This window comes from Convolutriloba macropyga, chromosome 11 (genome assembly GCF_964194025.1).
Source record: "Convolutriloba macropyga chromosome 11, txConMacr16.3, whole genome shotgun sequence".
Classification (NCBI taxonomy): domain Eukaryota; kingdom Metazoa; phylum Xenacoelomorpha; order Acoela; family Convolutidae; genus Convolutriloba; species Convolutriloba macropyga.
In genome coordinates this window covers 56,159,127-56,178,428 of record NC_134478.1, presented here as the reverse complement: position 1 = coordinate 56,178,428, position 19,302 = coordinate 56,159,127, and the positions used below count along the sequence as shown (strand labels likewise).

At 35.4% G+C, this 19,302-nt stretch overlaps 2 protein-coding genes and 1 pseudogene across 3 annotated transcripts in view; 2 read left to right on the top strand and 1 right to left on the bottom strand.

Annotated features, from left to right (window-relative positions):
• The window catches only part of LOC142349456 (chromodomain-helicase-DNA-binding protein 1-like), a 369,586-nt gene that overhangs the window by 166,196 nt on the left and 184,088 nt on the right, over window positions 1–19,302 (top strand). The window lies entirely within an intron of this gene.
• Window positions 1–19,302, top strand: part of LOC142349454 (uncharacterized) — an 83,512-nt pseudogene that overhangs the window by 25,077 nt on the left and 39,133 nt on the right.
• On the bottom strand, window positions 45–17,536 carry LOC142349447 (vacuolar protein sorting-associated protein 4-like). The gene is made up of 8 exons (XM_075401012.1): window positions 17,433–17,536; window positions 17,247–17,358; window positions 16,242–16,571; window positions 14,943–15,099; window positions 13,573–13,803; window positions 12,928–13,059; window positions 1,210–1,373; window positions 45–635 (listed from the first exon to the last, which is right to left on the bottom strand). The coding sequence occupies exons 1-8, from the start codon at window positions 17,451–17,453 to the stop codon at window positions 469–471; spliced, it is 1,314 nt and encodes a 437-aa protein (XP_075257127.1). The 5' UTR covers window positions 17,454–17,536; the 3' UTR covers window positions 45–468.

Sequence of the window (19,302 nt, the reverse complement as noted above, 5' to 3'; positions counted from 1 at the left end):
GAGCCGCCTTGTATTCTCTCTATCCTCAAAACGCGCAAAAGAGCTGTGGTTGTACACATTGGAATTGAATAATCTATTCTAAAGGTCATCACATCATAATTGTACATTGGGCTGTAGATGAGTTATGTATCTAATAAAAAATAAATGCTCGGGACCAAGAATAATGATTAACATGATTTGTATTGTAACAACTTAAATAGTCCAGCTTCATTGCCGGAAAGCGGAAAAGATAATTTACAGCAGTTCTTCTTAATTTATTATCTTATCAATTCAATTTTTGCATAATCGATTAATTTTAACACCTTGCAAGAAAGTTTCTCAAGTGTGGAAAATGAAGTGCATTAAGTTCTCTGGAGAAAATTGACAGAGGAATCGATAGCGAGGTGTTAGAGAAGATGTTCGAACTGCAAGATTCAGATCCATCACCCCGCTGTTAGCTGGTGGAGTGCCTCGGAAGGGTATCAAAAATTAGCCCTCAACACCTTTCTCGGATAGGAATTTGAGATGTTCCTGGATTCCGTCTGGACTGACCGATGGTCGGATGGTCTTGAGGGATCTCTCGAGGTCGTCCATTGTCACAATCGGCTCCTTCAGTTTGTCCCCAGGGACATCAGTCCACTTCATCTCAAGAGCACCTGTGAACAGATTATTCATTTAATGTCATTAGGAGGTTCTTGAGCGCCAGACCTACAGAAAAAACACTTCGGGTCTGACTTCATCAATTCCAATGGACTCCGTTTGCTACTTAAACAAAAACTCTAGTTTTGATACGCTGCAAATTGCAAAACGACTCACTAAAAACCACTAGAATCATAGCATAGTCTCTTAATAGTATGAGTTGATAGATTTCGTTCATGTTCTCTGAAATTTCTTTCTAGAAAAGACGCTACCTCAATATTGCAAATTAGTTTAGTTTGAAAAAGTTGTTCTTGCTAAGTATGAGCAGTGAGGTGCATCATTTATGAGGTAAAAATAATTATGCAACTCGCCTAAAAACATTTCTAATGAGTGTCACAAATGACTTAACGTACACAAACACAGCTAAAGACGGGTATAAATTATGTCTTAAGGCTTGCAGCGTGAAAAAATGTAACACGAAAAAGCGTCACAAGAGCAAACAAAACCCGAGAGTACCACAAAATAGCTTCTCCCAGCTTACAGATGTAGTAAATGCATGGAACAAAAGCTGTTTCTCTAAAAATGGCTGACCTTTGTCTCCGGGTGAGCAGGGAGTGAGGAGATCATGCAGGTATACATTCGGGTCAGTTCTGGAGGGACCCGAGACCTTTTTGAAGTGGGTGGCCTGGTGCACTTTTCTCACTGGCTGCATCAACGCCTCTCGCACCACAATACCAATATCAGCGCCAGAATATCTGCACAACACAGCAAAATTTTGCCCCATTTCTGACGCAAAACCAATCACCCAATGCTGTCGGTCACGTGAGCAATTAAACCCCCCTTTTTGGGGGTTTAATGTTTCAAATGAATTACCATACTAGCCGTAGATTGTGACCGATTTGGAGTACACTGGCATTGATCTCGCCCTCAAAGAAAGGAGTAAGCATCAAATCCGAAACACCAATTCGAGAGTCGCGGCTTACTTTATTGAATGTCGCGTCAGCTCTCTTGCACATGAAAATGTGCAGCGGGAGTTCAAAGCGCCAGGTGAAGGAGGGGGAGTAATGGGGGGGGGGGGGGGGGCTCATAATTTTTAAGATCAAGATCCAGCCGCCCTTCACACCATGCATAGTTTCGGTGAACCGCATTCGTAGAGACTAATAAGACATACGGCTCTAAGAGAACTGATCAGCCAGTTAATGCCTTCCCATCTTTACGGGTTTATCCCGTTATTGAGGACAAAAATTTAAAACGAAAAACCTGACAAGCAGAAAATGGCACAACAAAACCACAAAGCTTCGTTTGATAGCAATTAAAAAATCTCTTGATCACTTTTTAAATGGTTTTCAAGTAAAAAAAACATACCCAGTAGATTGCCAAAAAAGCCTCATGTTGTTACCACAACACCCATTGGGATTGAAGTAACAGAAAAACTGATAAAAATTGATTGTTGAACAAAAACATTTTTTAAAGTGCCAACTATTTTGATTGGATTTTGTAGTTATGCATACTCCTGTTTTTTATGAGAGGATGCAGGGACTAGAATCAATGTCAAACCGCACTAGAGATGTTAACTAAGACTTATACCAACCTAATTTAAGTTCAAGTAGCGGGCATCTAAAATTGTGCTTAATGGGTTTATCCCGTTTCTACTTTGATCTCTTTTTTAGATAAAGATTGTGTTCACTTCAGATTGCTTTGCTGAGCAACTTCTTTTTACAAGCACTTTGGGCAGAATTAGCAAAGAATAAAACAGGCCAGTTGAACAACGCCACTCGCAAGAACTCAGCAGATCAAAATCTTAAAATGTTATAAAAAATTTTCAAACATTTTGAAAAAAAGCTGCAAATTTTATTGAAAAGCCTACAAAATTTGCAAATCAATATCTTAAATAGCATTCCACTGGCATCACTACTATCTAGTAATCTATCGTCAAGCTCATAAAAGTTCCATTGGTCTATAATGATTTAAAATCTAAGCAAAATTTAAAAAAACTCGAACTTAAAAATCGCAAACTTTACTCAAAAATAACTGAAAAGTGAAATATTTTTATGTTGAAAAGCAAATTCGAAACTATTTCTCCACTAACTATCCAACGAAACGGCCTCAACCTCGTAAAGGCCTCAACCTCGTAAAAACTTTATTGGCCGTTAAAGAATAAGAACCTCTAAAACGACAATAGAGATTGATAAAATTTCAAATTCTATTAAAGTTTCAAATTCTATTAAAAGACGCCAAGAATTACGCCATCTTTAAAACCATTTTTTGGTCTCCAGAAGATATCTAGTAAACCAGCTCTAAAATTTTCATTGGCCCTAAAGGGTAGTACATGCGAAAATGGCAGAATTTCAAAAAGTGAAAGATTTTCAGTAACCCAAATTCCATACCTAAAGATGATTCACTGACCCTTGAAGATCGAAAATTTTGAAATTTGAAATTTTCACCAAAAATTTGATTGTCTCAGCTTGCATTTCCAAAATTTATAGGACAAAAAACACATAAAAGAAATTTATGACTAGAAATGGACCTTCGTGATCTTTTAAAAACGTTATTTTAATACCCACCTAAGATAGTTAAAAATGACGAGTAAAACATAAGAAATTGGACCATGCTACTCTCAAAAACTACACAAATTGGATATTGACCTTTTTAAATTGAATTTCCCAACAGTTTCAGCACTCTGTTCATTTGAAAAACTGCTTAATCAAGCTTAGGGCTTCTAATGAAACTTGATGCCCACTGGGCGCTACATGTTTATGCCGTTTTGAAAAGTCAAAGTAATTAAAAACATTTGAATATCTTACAAAAAGACAGTGAAACTTACAAATTCTTTGGATGGTAAAAAAAAATAGGAGCGCCATCATAACTAACCGGCTGAGAAGATGAGAGCAGCTATTGAAACCAAATAACGTCGAATGAATTGCTCTCGAGCGACAAGCGGAACAAATTAATTTGTAGCGGGAGCGTAGCTTAGAACTGCATTGTGGGAGCAACATCTTTACCACTAAGCTAAATTAGCTTTGTTTCTTTCACTAACAATCGCTTTTATAATAGCAAAACACTTTATTTCAGAATGAGGGCAACATAGAACATAGCCGGCAGATGCGATAGACATTTGCCGGAAAATAGCCGCGATAGACGCTTGTGACCTTCCATGAATTGAAACAACTAACGAAATAAGATAGACAGATCGAGCACTAGTACTTTAATAGACCACTAGACTTTTTGGTTCGATTCGGACTCTCATTTCTATGTCACATAGGTATAGGTCTATGAGGAAAAAAACCCTAAAAGAGCTTTTTCAAAATTGAGATTCGAAATCAAAAACTTGAGATTCGAAATCAATAGTAATTTTTCATTAAATTTAAAGTTCCACAAGTGAGTTCAGAAGTCGTTTTTTTTAGTGAGGTAAGTCACGCAATCGACCTAAAAGCAGAAACGACGTCACGCACATAAATTTAAACTGCAAAGCAGTAGAAGTCACTGAAGTCATTGAAAAAGTAAATTCCAAGAGGTCGTAAGAATCATCGATGGAGACGAATTAAAAAAACGATGTCCCCAATAGTAGCCGCTATCGCTTCGCGGCTATTAAACATAAACTGACTAAGGTCGTATGAGTTGCTCTCGAACGACAGGCGGTGGCAATTTAAATTAGGGGGATGCAGCCTTGAAATGTTTAATGGGTGCAAAAACGACCTCACAGGGATTCGAAACCGAAACTCGAAATAAGCAGTCTGGTAACTTCACCACTCAGTTACAATGGTTTTGCTTTCCTTTCGCTCACATTCGCATTGAATACAAACTCGATTTCAGAACGCGAGCAACTTAGATCACTCAAAAATTAAGAACTTAAGTGTGAAAAAGTCGAAGAATGTTCTAGAACAAAAGCGCGAAAACTAAAAAAAGATTTTATATAAAAAGACACATTTATAATAAATACTTCTAACTTCCTTCAAGAGCAATTAAAAAAGTAAAAGAAACCAGATTTCAAAAAAGCACAATCATTAGAACAAAATTTGTTGGAAAAAGTGTGTTGGAGGCTTTATTCATGTGCAACAAATCAGGAATTAATAATTAACAAGTAAAAGGGTCAAAATTCTATGCGCCCAGGAACAGGCCCATAAAATTGCTGAAAACCTACTATGCATCAAAAAGTCAAGGAGGCTCGCTAATGTGCATTCGCACAAAAAGTTCCAATCGCGCTCATCCACGTGTCGGCTTAATTGTCTACCAAACGAGGATGGGATAGAAAACTTTAAAAATTCAAGAATTTTTCGAAAATAACTAGTGTATGAACAAAAAAATTGCGTCCAACTCAAATCACTGTGAAAAAAAAAATCCGCTTTAGAAGACCGAGCATATTTGGCATAATTAAGAATACGAGACCAGACGAGCAACAAAATCAAATAAAAACGAACATTAATAACATACAAAAATCGATTTCTATCTGTAGAAAAACTTAGTAGCAAAGTCTGAATAGCGGCAGATAAAACCTAAAATAAACAAATTAACCAGTTAAATGATCTTCACTAGAAACGAATGGAACCAGTCCATAATGAGACCATTATGGAACCAGTCCATAATGAGACTCGGTAACAAGTAGACAAGAACAAAAGCGGCTAACAAAAATACGCTCATATTTTTTGGAAGCAATTGGTTCCAGAGAAATGAAAACACTTAGATATGAACTGATATCATTAAATACGTTTGAAATACCATCATTTACAACTCCATAATATAAGACATTGGGACCTGTCATTCTTAAGATATTGTACGACTACAAAAAAGGACAGAAAAAAACAAAAGCTGAAATCAATTTTGTGAGAAAACGGTGTCAAAGTAGTTTAAACCATATTCTGTTCCCTAAGAATAGAAAATGTTCGGCTACCCGATTTTTGAACGCCAATAAAGTGATATATTACCACTCACTAATGAGACTAGTTAACAAGTAGACAGGAAAATATCAAAGTTGAAAAATGTTTTTTTTGAAAGCAATTCCTTTAAAGGTCATGAAACTGATTACCTCTATATTGAAGTAAAAATCAAATTAAAACATTCCCCTAAACAAAACCATTGACAACTTTCAGATTATGTCCTACATTTACAAAAAGACCGTCAAATACACAAAGAAAAAAAAATAAACTAAGTTCTTTTTCGAAAAACAAGTTTCACAGCCATTAAAACCATATTTAATTCACTTAAGTCATTAAGATATGTTGAATTCTACCTTTCTTATGCCAGCAAAGTAATATTTGACCGGTTAATAATAAGATTAGATAAAAAGACAAGAAAAAACAGAAGATGCAGAGTTAAAAAAATTCCTTTTTAAAAAACAATTATTTCTAGTCATTAGAAACAATTTCAATTAGTCCTCCAACTATATCCCTTGAAACATATCTTTGATCAGAAAATGTCATACTTTAACGAAAATAATGTCAAAAACAGAAAATATTAAAAAACCGGCGTCAAACCGTTAACATAAACCGACAAATGTCGGAAGAATTGCTCCTGAACGACAGGCGAGGCTGATTTAATTCAGGGGCTGCAGCCTAGATCAAATTATGGGTGCAAAAAATTTTTCCCCCGCCGGGATTCGAACCACTGCCCTCCCGATCCACAGCCACAACTACTAACCACTGCGCTACAGATCACATACCTCACTTATTCTGCAACCGAATTTATATTAGCTTTACTTCAGAGCAATAGAGATCACTCAAAAATGAAGAACGAAAGCGTGAAAAAGTCACTTGAGAAGTCAAAGAATGTTCTAGAAGAAAAGCGCAAAACTGTCAAGCGAAAAATTTGCATAAAAAAAGACACACGTTTACAATAATTGCTATGAACTGCGTTCAAGAGCAATTAATAAGCATAATCAATTCACTGCAAACTTTAGATATGTCTAACTGCTCGTTCTTTCGATGCTAATAATCTGATATGTGACCTGCAATTAACGAAAATAGGTAATTAACGAAAATAGACAAAAAAGAACAGAAGATGCAAAGTTAAGAAACAACAAAATTTTGTCATAAAACCATCAGCTATCAACTCAAGTCATTAAAGAGTTCCTTCAATCATCCAACGAAAGCCATTTAGACCTGTCATTAACCAAAATATGTTATATGTTTACAAAAAGAAATTCAAACAGACAAAAAACCGACATTGAAGCCGTTAAAACCACAAATTCTCTGGGAAAAATGGCGTTATACAACTGCGCCTTCCTTCGATGCCAAAAAAGTGATATTTGACTTGTATTTATTCAGACTGGCTAACAAAAGGACAAGAAAAAGATTCAAAGCTAAAATATGTTTTTTGAAAAGATTATTTTCAAAGTCATGAAAATCAATCATGTGTAAATTGAAAGATCTTAACACGTTTGTTTATTCCCCACGGAAGCCAATGAGACCTGCAATTAGGCAGAAATTGTCATAAGTTTGAAAACGAAATTCAAATAGAGACAAAAACCAAAAACAATTTTTTTTTGCAAAAAACCGTTATCGAAGCTATTAAAAACAAAATTATTTCATTTAAAAATAGATATCTCCAATTGCCTATCTTCCTACGCCAAAATGTGATATGTGAACAGTGATGAAAGGGACTAGGTAACAAATAAGCGAAAAAGAACAATTAAAAAATAACAATTTAAGAAAAAAGTCTTTTTAATTTTCGAAAAAAATTATCTTTAAAATCATGAACGCCGTCAGCTAACAACTAAAATCAGTAAATAGGCTCATCTTTTCTTTCTTGAGTCCACACCCTTGAGACCCCTTTTTGAGAAGTTCTCATACGACTACAAGAAGGCAATTAAGACCAAAGTGAAATAAATTCCATTAAATTCCTCTAGGAAACGGCGTCGAAGCTGTTGAAACCATTATCTATTCCTTAGAAAATATTAGACCAATCATGCCTACTTTTGAACACCAACTAAGTGACAAGTTCCCTATCAATAATTTGATAATGTGACAAAACAAGAAAAAAAAGCCTGAAAATGCGCACATGACCAAAAATCAAATTTGTGAAACTAGTAGTTTTGAAGCCAGAAAATATTTACTTAAAGCCGCCATAGCTAGTTACTTGTAATGAAGCTGAAGATGCTTTCTAATTTTGCTGAAATTAAGCTGCAAGTTGACCAAAAAAGATTGGCAAAGCTCTATAATCCCTAGATTATTTTGAAGACAAATTAGTTTTAAAGTCAAAACGACAAAAAAACTTTCCCCTAAAAAAATTATAAAAACACTAACTGGCAATTGTTCAAGAAGCCAAATGGACTTGTCAAATGTGAGCTTTGATATGAATTGTTTTGTTAAGTAATGTTGATAAAAATGTCGATAAATTTTTTAAGAAAAAAGAAAGCCACTGATTACAATCCGGATTATTTTTGGATTTTAGAATTCCACCATCAGATTAAAATTAGCCTTGTTATTACTGTTTGCATAGAGAAAACATACCCGACAAAATGCCGGAAACTAGCCGCCGTTGATTCCCATAACTCTATTGGGATTGAAAGAAAAAATATCAACCAAAATTGGTTTTTGTATAAAAACTTTTTTAAGTGCGATTTATTTTGATGTCATTTCGTAATTGAACATACTCCTGTCTCTCAGTGAGAGGCTACAGGGTCTCGTATCAATGCCAATAAGCATAATAGATAGTAACTAAAACTAATGAGAACAAAGTTCAAGTACCGGGCATCTAAAAATGGGCTTTATGGGTTTATCCCGTTTCTATTTTGATTTTTTTGTACTCTCATTTTGAATTGCTCTGCTGAGCAGCTGCTGTTTAAAAGGACTTTCAGCAGAATGACAGAAGAGCGAAACTAGCCTAGAGAAGTCAAAAAGATTTCATGCAAAATATCGAAAATGCGGCAAAATGGGTAAAGCGAAAAAAAGTTCGACGAAGTAAAAAAAAACATAACAGTACAAGTCCTGAAAAGCAATTCAAAGAATTGAATGAAAAATTCAGACGTACCCTACCTGGCCAGCAGATCAATTGAACAATCCCAGCCAGAACACAAACAAGATCATCTCAAAAAATTTAGAAGCCAAAAGAATCAAAACTAAACAATAATAAACTTACTGCTAAAACTCTTGAAGCTTTTAAACCCAAGTCAAAATTTTTCTCTTTAGAAATACCTATTTCAAAAATATGTTCAAAACCAAATTTTGTTTCTGAAATCAGTCCAGTATTATATTTGCAAGACCTGAAAAAAATTCATTGGCCCTTGAAGATCGATTAAGTCGAAATTTAACAAAAAATTTAAAAAGAAATCAATTGCAAGTCATAAAAAATTGCTAAAATTTGTGATATTGAAAAGCTGAAACCTATCCTGTGTCTCCAAAAAATTTTTCAGTAACTTATGATCCAACCCCTGATGAGATTTTCTGATCCCTGAGACTCAAAAAACTTGAATAATGACAATAAATGTCAAAAAGTATGAAAAAAAGCAAGTTTTGTCAAAAAATGCTAAAATTCATGATTGCAAAAAGTTGAAAACCATTCCATTACAATTATAAACTATGCAGTAGTCTATCATCAAACCCCTTATCAAACCCTAGAGGAGGTTTCTTCACACCTAGGGCTACAAAAATTCAAAAAATGACAAATTTTTAAAAAACCTGAAAAAAATTGCAAAAATTAGTATCATTTTGCGTGTTTGTAGTACCAAAACATATAGCTCAAAAAATGGTCATAACAAGCAATTTTGTCTCGCAAAAGGCCTTCATCAACGTTTAAAAATTTCAATCTAAGACTAATCAAAACAAAAAGTCACAAAAAACATGAAAAATTGCACCATTTTGAGCCCAAAAACTCCTAAAAATGACCTTTTAACCTTAAATTAAGGCCATCCCAGCAGCTGCAAAACTATAAGCACTTGAAGGACTACTAAAACCTACTTTGGGCCTCTAATGGAACTTAATGCCCGCTGAGCTTTACCTGTTTATCCCGTTTTGAAAGATCAAAGTCATTGGAAAATGTGTGAACACATCTTAAAAAAAAACAGCGAACCAATACAATTCAAATTCTTTGAATTGTAAAAAATAGGCGCGCTATAATAGCCAGCTGAGAAGATTAGGGCGGCTATAAAACATGCAATGGTTCCCAGTTTAATGGATATAGATAATTTGACAGAAAAAGTTCATCTATCACAGAAAAATGATGCTGTTTGTATAATTATCGAGACAAATTAGCTACAAACCGGCAAAATTGCCAACCCAGAAAACTTCCAAAGAGAGCGGAGAGGTAAATTAGCCCTCTCTTTGAGTTGAAGCAAATTGTTTCAGCAATTTAGGTGTTCACTTCCGGCAAATTTAAGCGAAGTTGACTAAAGAAGCTTATTTCTTGCAAGAATTAGATGAAAACTTTCATCGACACTCCTCTATCTTTAGAAAAGAAATCAACAACACTTTTTTAAAAGAATTTTAACATTTTGCAAAACTGACAAAAATACAGGCAAAAAACAGGAAAATGTGAATGAAAAACATAGCTGGCAGATTGCGAGAAAATAGCCGCAATAGATTCGTAGATCGGCAGTCTTTAAAAAACAGTAAAAAAGACAGACCAAAAAAACTCGTCTTTTCATTGAAGGCTGATCTGTTATATTTTGATTACAAACCTGTATAAGTTACTGCTGCCTCTATTAGCTGATCGCAAATAACCTTCAATTAGAGTGACACACACCAATTTGACCTTATCTCTTTGAATTAAAGTAAATAAAAGTCAATTTCAAAGTGAGGAAGTCATTTTTGAGAGTGAGGTAAGTCAAGTGTGACCAAAAATTTAATCACTCGCATGAACAAAAAACTCGCTCCACTAAGAGCGAAAAATGACGTCACACATAAAATTCAGTTGAAATTGCATGAACGAATGAACAAAAAGTGGCTGTGACGTCATATGGTCGTAACAAAAATCATGACGACGAAATAAAAAAAACATAGCAGGACAAGTCCTGACGTACAATTCAAAGAATTTTCATTGACTAAACAGAAAACTAGACATAAAAAGGACTATGAAAGGATGGGGAAAACCATTTAGAAAAAAATACGATCCAAAAAATCGAAAACACAGAAAAAATCAAAGCGAAATTGCCGCATGTGAAAAAACTACTAGCAAGAAAGCGAATTTTTGTTCAAACACCGTCTTCTCACTCTACTTTAAATTCAGAGCGAAAAAATTTCACGCCGCAAAACCACTCGCTTTTTGGCTCCACTTCCTGTTTCGGCGTGACCAAAATCACTACTCCAATTTGACTTCAAAAATCATGAAAATGTGTGAACAGATCTTAAAACATAGCCGGAAGGATTCCGGAAACGACTCGAAGTGAAAATCCATTTAAACGCCATCCAACTACTCATCAAACAAAACGAGCCCTCACTTATTTATGATTATCTTGAAACAAAGTCATGAAACAAAAAAGTAAAAACAATAAAATCAAATCTGTTAAAATATGATAAAAAATCTGATCAAATTTTGTTATAAATTGAGATCCCGAAAAAAACGATCTCTGCCAAAATAACTTCATCAAATCAACTAGTACTTACAAAAACCACTTATCTGATTTTTGAAAAAAAAATACTGTAGGCTAAATTATGAAAAAAAGCTCTTAAAAACAAATTTCACTGAAAAACTGGAAAAAGTTACTATTTTTTTTAAATATTTCAAAAAACATATAAATCCAAGGAAAAATTCCCTTCAGCCAATAGGGTATCCAGATATTCGCAAAACAATAGGCAAATAATAATAGGCAATGAAACTTAGCTAAAATCAGAAAAAAAGGAATAACTGCAAAAAATTTATAAAAATAGTTCCAATTTTCGCCATTTTTTTGTCATATTTCTCAACAAAAAATGATTCTTACCAACAAAACTGTAACCAATTGTTATCATAATATTGCTCAAGTAGAAGGGGTTTCTTCAATACCCATTTGAGCCAGTAAAACAAAATAATTGTCAAAAAAAAAAACGCAAAAATTAGCCCGAAAATCAGCAAAATACATTAAAAACCACCGAATTATCATAAAATTCATACGAATTTCCAGAAACCTTCAAACCACTACCGAAACCAGCCTTATATTAAAACCAAAATCATAACAAAACCTTTTAACGAAAACAAATGAAAAAAAGCTGCTTTAAAATGCCGCACGTGAACAAAAAATTTCGCTCGCTTAGAGAAAATTTTTTCACACATCAATTTCTCGCTCTCTCAAAAACAGCGGTATGAACAAAAACCACTCTCTTTTCGCTCCGCTCTTCACTTTTGTTCAGCGCCAAAATCACTCCAAATTTTTTCACGCGTTTCATTTCCCGCTTCAAAAATCACTCCAATAAAATTGATTAAAAAACATAGCCGGCCGATTGCCGGAATAGCTGCGAAAGAATAGACCTGCGTGCCATATAATAGAGATAGAAACAGATACAGATCTAAATTGAAAAAAAAAATCGACGCCGCTAAAAAACTAGGTAAAAAACATTCAGCGATAAATTAATAACGCTTGTTAAAATTCATTCCACAGAAGCCTCTTATTAGGGACCTTTACTGCACATATGAGTTCCTTTGACCTTAAACAAATTCAAATTAAACTTAAGTTTTAAAGTGCAAAAGTCATTTTATTGAGTGAGGTAAGTCACGTATGATCAAAATCTAATCACGCAAATAACCTAAAAACTTTTGCTAAAGCGAGTGAGAAATGACGTCACGCGCGCAAATGCCGTTAGTGAGAGGAAGAAGTCATTCAGAAAATTTGACTTTTTCAGCTTTGCTGTGTGAACAAATGTAAAACGAAAAACGAGCGTCAGACGACGAAACAAAAAAAACCAAGAGCACCGCAATATAGCTTCGCTCAGCTTACAGCTTCGCAGCTATAAAAAAGGACTTCTCCAATACTCCTCTTCGAGTCGTAAAAAAGACAGCGCCCCAATACAATTCAAATTCTTTGAATTGTAAAAACCAAGAGAAGACCAATAATAGCCCCAGCTATCGCTGTGCGGCTATTAACAACGAAAATCTATTTATTATTAACTTTAAACCTCGTTACCTCCTTGAAAAAAGCGAAAATCAAAAAAACTCGTTTTCTATATTCTGCGCTGGACGGGCTTAAAAATGATACCACTCACAGCTCTTTACAATGAATATATCGATCGGCCAAAATTGACTGAACAACCCATTTCAGTATATAGTTCCTCCCCCACAAGGAGGGTCGGAACAATGAGCCTATGCAAAATGAAAAACTTCGGAGCTTCCCCAACAAAGAGAAACATTTGATTAATTCTGTAATTTTAATTTCGCTGATATTAAAGGCTGAAGAGGTCGTCTTACCCTGAAGAGTTGTCGCCCAGTTTCTTGAAGTCCCTCTCAGTCACCTCGCTAGGAGTGTCCCCCAAGTGCAGTTTGAACATGGAAGTGCGAGCAGGCGCCTCCGGAAGGGGGATGTAGATACGCTTCTCAAATCTGTGCAACAAGAGTAAAATCGAGACTCAACGGAAATATACAGGGTTCTAAAGAATGGGAAATTGATTTTATGATGGTACAATTTATGGTTAACATAAATAAATCACTGTAATTCCATTATGCGTCGCATAGAGATTGTGATATTCGATATATAGCATCAAAATACTGTCAATCAGGTTTTTCGAGTTTTATTCTCAATGATTATCTTGAATCTGTTAAGAAAGTGCGAGGCGCAATTTTTTTTGATATATATATATATATATATATATATATATATATATATATATTAACATGAGACATCGATTAAGACAGTCCGCATGACCTACTTGAAGTTAGACCTTACTGTATATTAATTTCACATTATGGAAATGAACACTGTTTCATTATGTTTTTAGAGGAATTGACTGTTAATATTTTTTAATTATTATATTCGCCCAGTAAGGTAGATACATACATATCAAGGTTACCTAACAAAACAGATCCACAAATTCTTTTTTAATGAATCCGACTAACCTCCTCTGTATAGCAGAATCCAGTGCCCATGGGAGATTGGTAGCCCCCAGGACCAGTATCTGGTCAGTGTCTGCTCCCACCCCATCCATCTGGGTAAGGAATTCTGTCTTGATCCTCCTGGCTGACTCACTCTCGTTGTCACTCCTCGAACTGCAGAGGGAGTCCACCTCGTCTATGAAGATGATGGCTGGTCTCTTCTGCCTCGCAAGTTCGAACATGTTCTTCACTAACCTACATCACAATTACTCTCAACTCTCATACCAAGAATCCATCGCCCAATCAGACAAGGCAAGTGAGCCTCTGACAACTAATGCCCATATACTACGTACATGATGATGCTTCAATGCCCCTGAACAATTTATGGATCTGTTCTCTTTCAAACCCTCAAACTTGAGACTCAATCAAACTTCTACCCCTCCCCCCTCTGGCGCGTGTCATTTCAGTAAACTACTGTTTTAAAACACGTGCATGTTCGAGTCATAACACTTGTATCTTCATGACAAACGGCACTGGGGGTGGGAGGGGGCACAATAGGCCACAAACAATTGGTTAAATTTTACTTTATGTTCATACTGGTTCACAGAAATCTTTTTCTGCACGATACTTGAAATTAGTCCCGAATCCAAAAAATCGAATCCATTGGTGGGTCTCACATTGGTATCAAACTATACTTTTTCAGAACTCTTATTCAGCTCAGATTAGTTTCATTTTCACATTTTATTAAGTCAACAACACATAGCCAAGTAACATCGAAGGATTTTTGTTCTCAATAAACGAGAAACTGGCCAAATTTGCCATTTTCGTTCCATTTCTTTAATAAAAAAAGTCATTTCGGCTTATATTTTCTTGTACTTCATTGGTTTATTCTGTTTCACTCGACCAGACGTCCAAATTAATTCCGTCACAAATTTCTGTAGAAATACGAAGATGAGTCGCATAAAAAAGAACACTGAATTCCGAGACACAATCGTTAAATTATAATTATAATTCAAAACTTACCAATTTAAATGTTTACAGTATTCGTCAAGGAGTAATAAAACTGCCATAAAGATTGCTTTAAATTATGTAAAAATATTGCACGTGCGTCTGCGGGGTGCAAATAATAAGCGCCCACTAAGCGGGAGGGAGGCACGAACGGAAAAGATCCAATAACGTTTTTGGGATATATTCTGTTTGCCCCCCCCCCCCCCCCCCCCAGCTTAGTGGGCGGCTTATCTTTTTTACACCCCCAGGCGCATGTGCAATTTTTTACATAGTACCGTGCTAAATTATAACATAAAACTTGTAACTGGGGGGCGTAAAAAACACGAGCGGGGGGAACAGAATAGATCTCTTTTTTGAAATGCGTGAACTATCTGAGCGTGACTTACTTCTCAGATTCTCCGAGCCACTTGGACACAAGGTCAGATGAGCGGACTGAGAGGAAGGTGGAGTTATCGGCCTCAGTGGCCACTGCTTTCGCCAGGAAAGATTTGCCAGTGCCAGGGGGGCCAAACAGCAGAATTCCACGCCACGGCTTACGCTTCCCTAAAAATAGTCTGGTAAATACCCGATTGGTCGAGTAGGCGCACAATCTTGCCAAAGCAATGGTCCAGAGGTTACATACATCAGTATGCCGAAAAGCAGGAACGTCAGAACTTTTTCAAAGTACATTGATAAATCAGTTCAGATCTAACATGTGCAAGTTTCAATATGCCAGATCTCCGAAGTAAAAATTCTATAAAGCTAGATTTTGTTATACACCGTGCCAGATTCTGAAACTTCTGCATTTTAAAACTAGCAATGTTTGTATTTCAAGCAAGGTTATACGTGACTCCGCTAAAACTGCTTCTAAATTCTGGTTTTCATCTCGAACATCTATGCGGTTCCTATTACTGCCAGAGTTTCTCAGTACTTCATCAGGGTCACCCATACTTCTTCCCCAACTCCAACAACAAAAAGTGTTTTCGAGATATTGAATAAAACAGTAGCAATTCAGATTTCTGATATTAGCACGCTGTTTTTTCACTCTTTAATTTCATCACTGTTGTCACATTTTTACTGTAGATTATAGGCTCTTCATTTGCATACTAAGAATTATTCTCCACAATTATTTGTTCTTAAAGTTAATGTTCTTCGAAATATCAAATATCATTGAATTTTGACATTTAAGCTTAAGAACTAATTACGTTTGCGGTTCTATATTTGGTATTTTTTATTTATGATATTTTCAAGTCTTTAATGTTATGTGCCCTGCAAGACAGTGCGACAAAATTTTTCATTTTAAACCTTTCAGTAATTGTCAATCATAAATTACCGTCAATTTTACATCGAGCACTAGACAGACAGCTATTTCAAAAAACTCAAATGATAGTTTTTTCCGACAAGAGAAGTATTCTAAAGATTTCGTTCGAGACTAAAGCGTCCCATCTGTCATATTAATATGCAAATTTTCAAGCAAGTTTTCAAAAAAAAGATTGTCGCAAAGTAGAAAAAAACAAAGTAGATAAAAAGACGGATAGTAGCCTCTAAATAAATCAATTTGTATCAGATCACGTGACACTTGTGCCGAAAACAAAAAAAAACTATTACCCATTAACAATAACTTGTTTTTTAATAAACTTTTCATCAAAAGCACAAGTTTACAAAATATTGTACACGGCTTTTGTAAACAGAAGATTTGTACTGACCGACAAAAAGTTGTGGATACTTGACAGGGAAAATGACAGCCTCCTTGAGAGCATCCTTGGCTGTTTCCAGACCAGCCACGTCGTCCCATTTCACATCAGGCTTCTCAATCACAATAGTCCCCGATATTTTATCTTGAAACTTCTTCGATTCTTCGTCTTCATCTTCGTCACTGTTGGCGGCATTATTTTTGTCTTTATTTGAACCATCCTTGACTGGTTTCTTTTTGTTGTTTTTCTGATGCAGGTACTCTTTTACTTTCTCGGCTCTCTCAAGATACGTAACGCATTTTTTTCTAACACTGGCTTTAATTTCGCTCGTTGGACACTCATCTAAATATAATATTTAGTGATCGTTGCAGAATATAGTGAAGAGGCCATTTTGTTACATATGACAATTGATATAGATTAGAAGTTTTTAAGATATACAGCTTCAATGCAGACACCAAATAGCTCAACATTCCTTGTTAGCTACTTATTTTTGGATGAGGAAGTAGCAGAGTAAATTACATTTAAATATCTTGTAAATGGCACACATGATGTAACAGTGTTTAACTGGGATTTGGAAAAATTAACTGGAATTGCAATAATTGGCAATTCGTTGATTGTAATAATTGATTGTTGACTGTAGCTCAGTTGCAATAATTAATTGGAACGGCCTAATTAATGACCCAATCATTGAAGAAAATTGAAACAACTTTTTTTCCGTCTCAGAACTTTTTGTCTTAGAAACTTTTTGATTAATAAATTGAATGATTTAGATAACATAACCATTTGCGTAACTTTTTGGGTAAATCAGGGCAAAATTGTTTTATAAAGCACGCCAAAATTATGATAGAAAGTTAAACTTAATATTGATCAATAAATGGACGAATTGATTTTTATATTTTGCCAATTAAATTAACTGATTGTACTTCTTTTTGCAGTGCCTATTAATTGCAATCTATCGAAATCCCTGACTGGAGGTACCTATGTTGGCAATTTATATACAGAGAAACTAATACGAACATTTAACAGCATGTAGGAAGTACTCCACACCACTTTCGTACAATTTCAGGGCTTCTTCAAAATTGTGAGCATTATCTTCTTGAGTGGCCTTGTTGATGATTTCGATAGCTTTCTAATAAACAAATCACTATAACAAATGATAAGAGACGAGGAAATATCTAAATGCTCAGCGATGGCTATACATACCGTGGTATACGGTCCAGGCATTTGATAAACTGTTCTCGTCAATGTCTAGGCGAAATTCATTTGACAACACTAAAATCTCTAAAACGAAGCCGGTAACTTAATTTGTCAAACTTACTTGTACATGAAAGATCAGGTCAAAAGTGAAAATGAAAGTTCAGATGAAAAGCAGGATTTCTGCTTATTGTTCCCACATTTTTGAATAAAATTAAATTCTTAATACAGCTTAATTTTCTCAAGATCAATTTTTAATGTAAAAGAAAGAAAATTTGTCAAATTAAAATTAATTCTGATATTTAAAACAAACGTTTTCGAACTTTACGTTCATCGTCAGGTTAAAACTGCGAAGGTATAAGATAGATATAAAAGCACAATTTAGCATACTTAGAAAGCGCAACACCATTCTGAAGGGACCTTCCTCTAGGCACGAGGCCTGCAAAAAGTGGAGACCCAAAAATAGTTACAGAAACAATGAAAGTCGAAATATTGCGTTTAATGCTTTTGGTAAATGATGGTAGGTCGAAAGAAGTACGAATTTTGTCACCTCGATCACACACAATACATATATAGATGATATCTTAGATAGGAAAAGGTAAATTAAAACTCTCCTACCCAACACTGGGTGAATATTGGCTGCTCCGGGGCTCAGATACATTCTCAGGCATAACAACTGCTTAAAACAATACCTAAATTATGTAAAATCTTCAAATAAACTGCAAATATTGAATAGATTTTTTGAACTGTAATAATAAAGATACCATTCCGGATTAAGTTTCATCCACGAATGCAGAGGATGGAATTTCTTAGGAGCAAAGCTTATTTTTGTCCTTAGATGCGATATATCAGCGTAGCTGTCCTCTTTTTGCGGAGAGAATTGATGCCAGTTGTTTTAGAGCTCTTGAAGCTGATGGTCTAGCGCCACCAGTGCATGCGAAGACGAGCGGGCAAAAGGTTGCTTTCTAGACCTCAGTTAATCTTTGTTATTTGTTTTTTTTTTAATAGGTTCATGGCATTTGTAGGCTTTGCTTCTGCATTCAGGGCAACTTTTTGACAGCGCGTGAAAATTTTCATATTAAAATAGGTTTTGTTGTTGGCTTTGATATCAAATCTTGCATCATTAGCAGTTGTCGTTGATTTAAGAGCAAAGGTTTCCAATTGCACCGGCTGAAGATGAGGTTCGGTCTCGATGTCATGACAGACATCACTTAACAAGTTCGCAAAGGAATCACGAAGTTCATTAGGTCTCATGTGAGTCTGTCCTGCGTTCGGACAGTGGAGGGCATGCGCCACATTGAGGTTTTCATTGCAAGCGCATAGTGATGGCATCTTCACTGGGTCCCAGCCATATCATACTGGGTCCCGGCCATCACGAAACTTGCTTTTCGTTAGGTCAAAGTGATATCCCTTCAATGACATAGCGTTCAGCCAGATTGATTCTCCCTTTTCACTATCTAGGTCGAGTGAGTGAATCTCGTTCTTATTCAGTTCGCTCTCAATTCTCGTCTCTTTCGATATGACAGCAAGTTCTTTCTCCGTTTTTATTTTGTTTATGATTTGTTGATGCCTCAGTTCGGCTTCGGGGAGAGATCGGGATAAAGGACTTGACAGTTCAATTGATCGTTCATATTCCTTAAAACGGTCTTCAGAATTAATGATGGCCATCCTCCCATATCGGCAACGAAAATTTAATCTTGCATTTTTGATTGTAGGGCAGATTCCTCAATATATTAGTTAAAAAATCATTGTTTATTGATTTCTCACATTATTTTAACAGGTCAACAGGTCAACAATTTTAGTTGTTGTAAAAGCTAAGAAGGTAAATTTATGCTGAATTGATGAAGTAAACGATTTGTAGTCTTTTTGAGGATAAACC

Excerpts from the sequence above, each read along its gene's own strand:
- LOC142349447 (XM_075401012.1), bottom strand. The coding sequence starts at position 17,453 with ATGCCTGGACCGTATACCACG. Across the intron at positions 13,804-14,942 it reads TGGCTCGGAGAATCTGAGAA|GTTAGTGAAGAACATGTTCG; the intron begins GTAAGTCACGCT and ends ATTGTGATGTAG. Across the intron at positions 1,374-12,927 it reads CTGGGCGACAACTCTTCAGG|ATATTCTGGCGCTGATATTG; the intron begins GTAAGACGACCT and ends TGTGTTGTGCAG.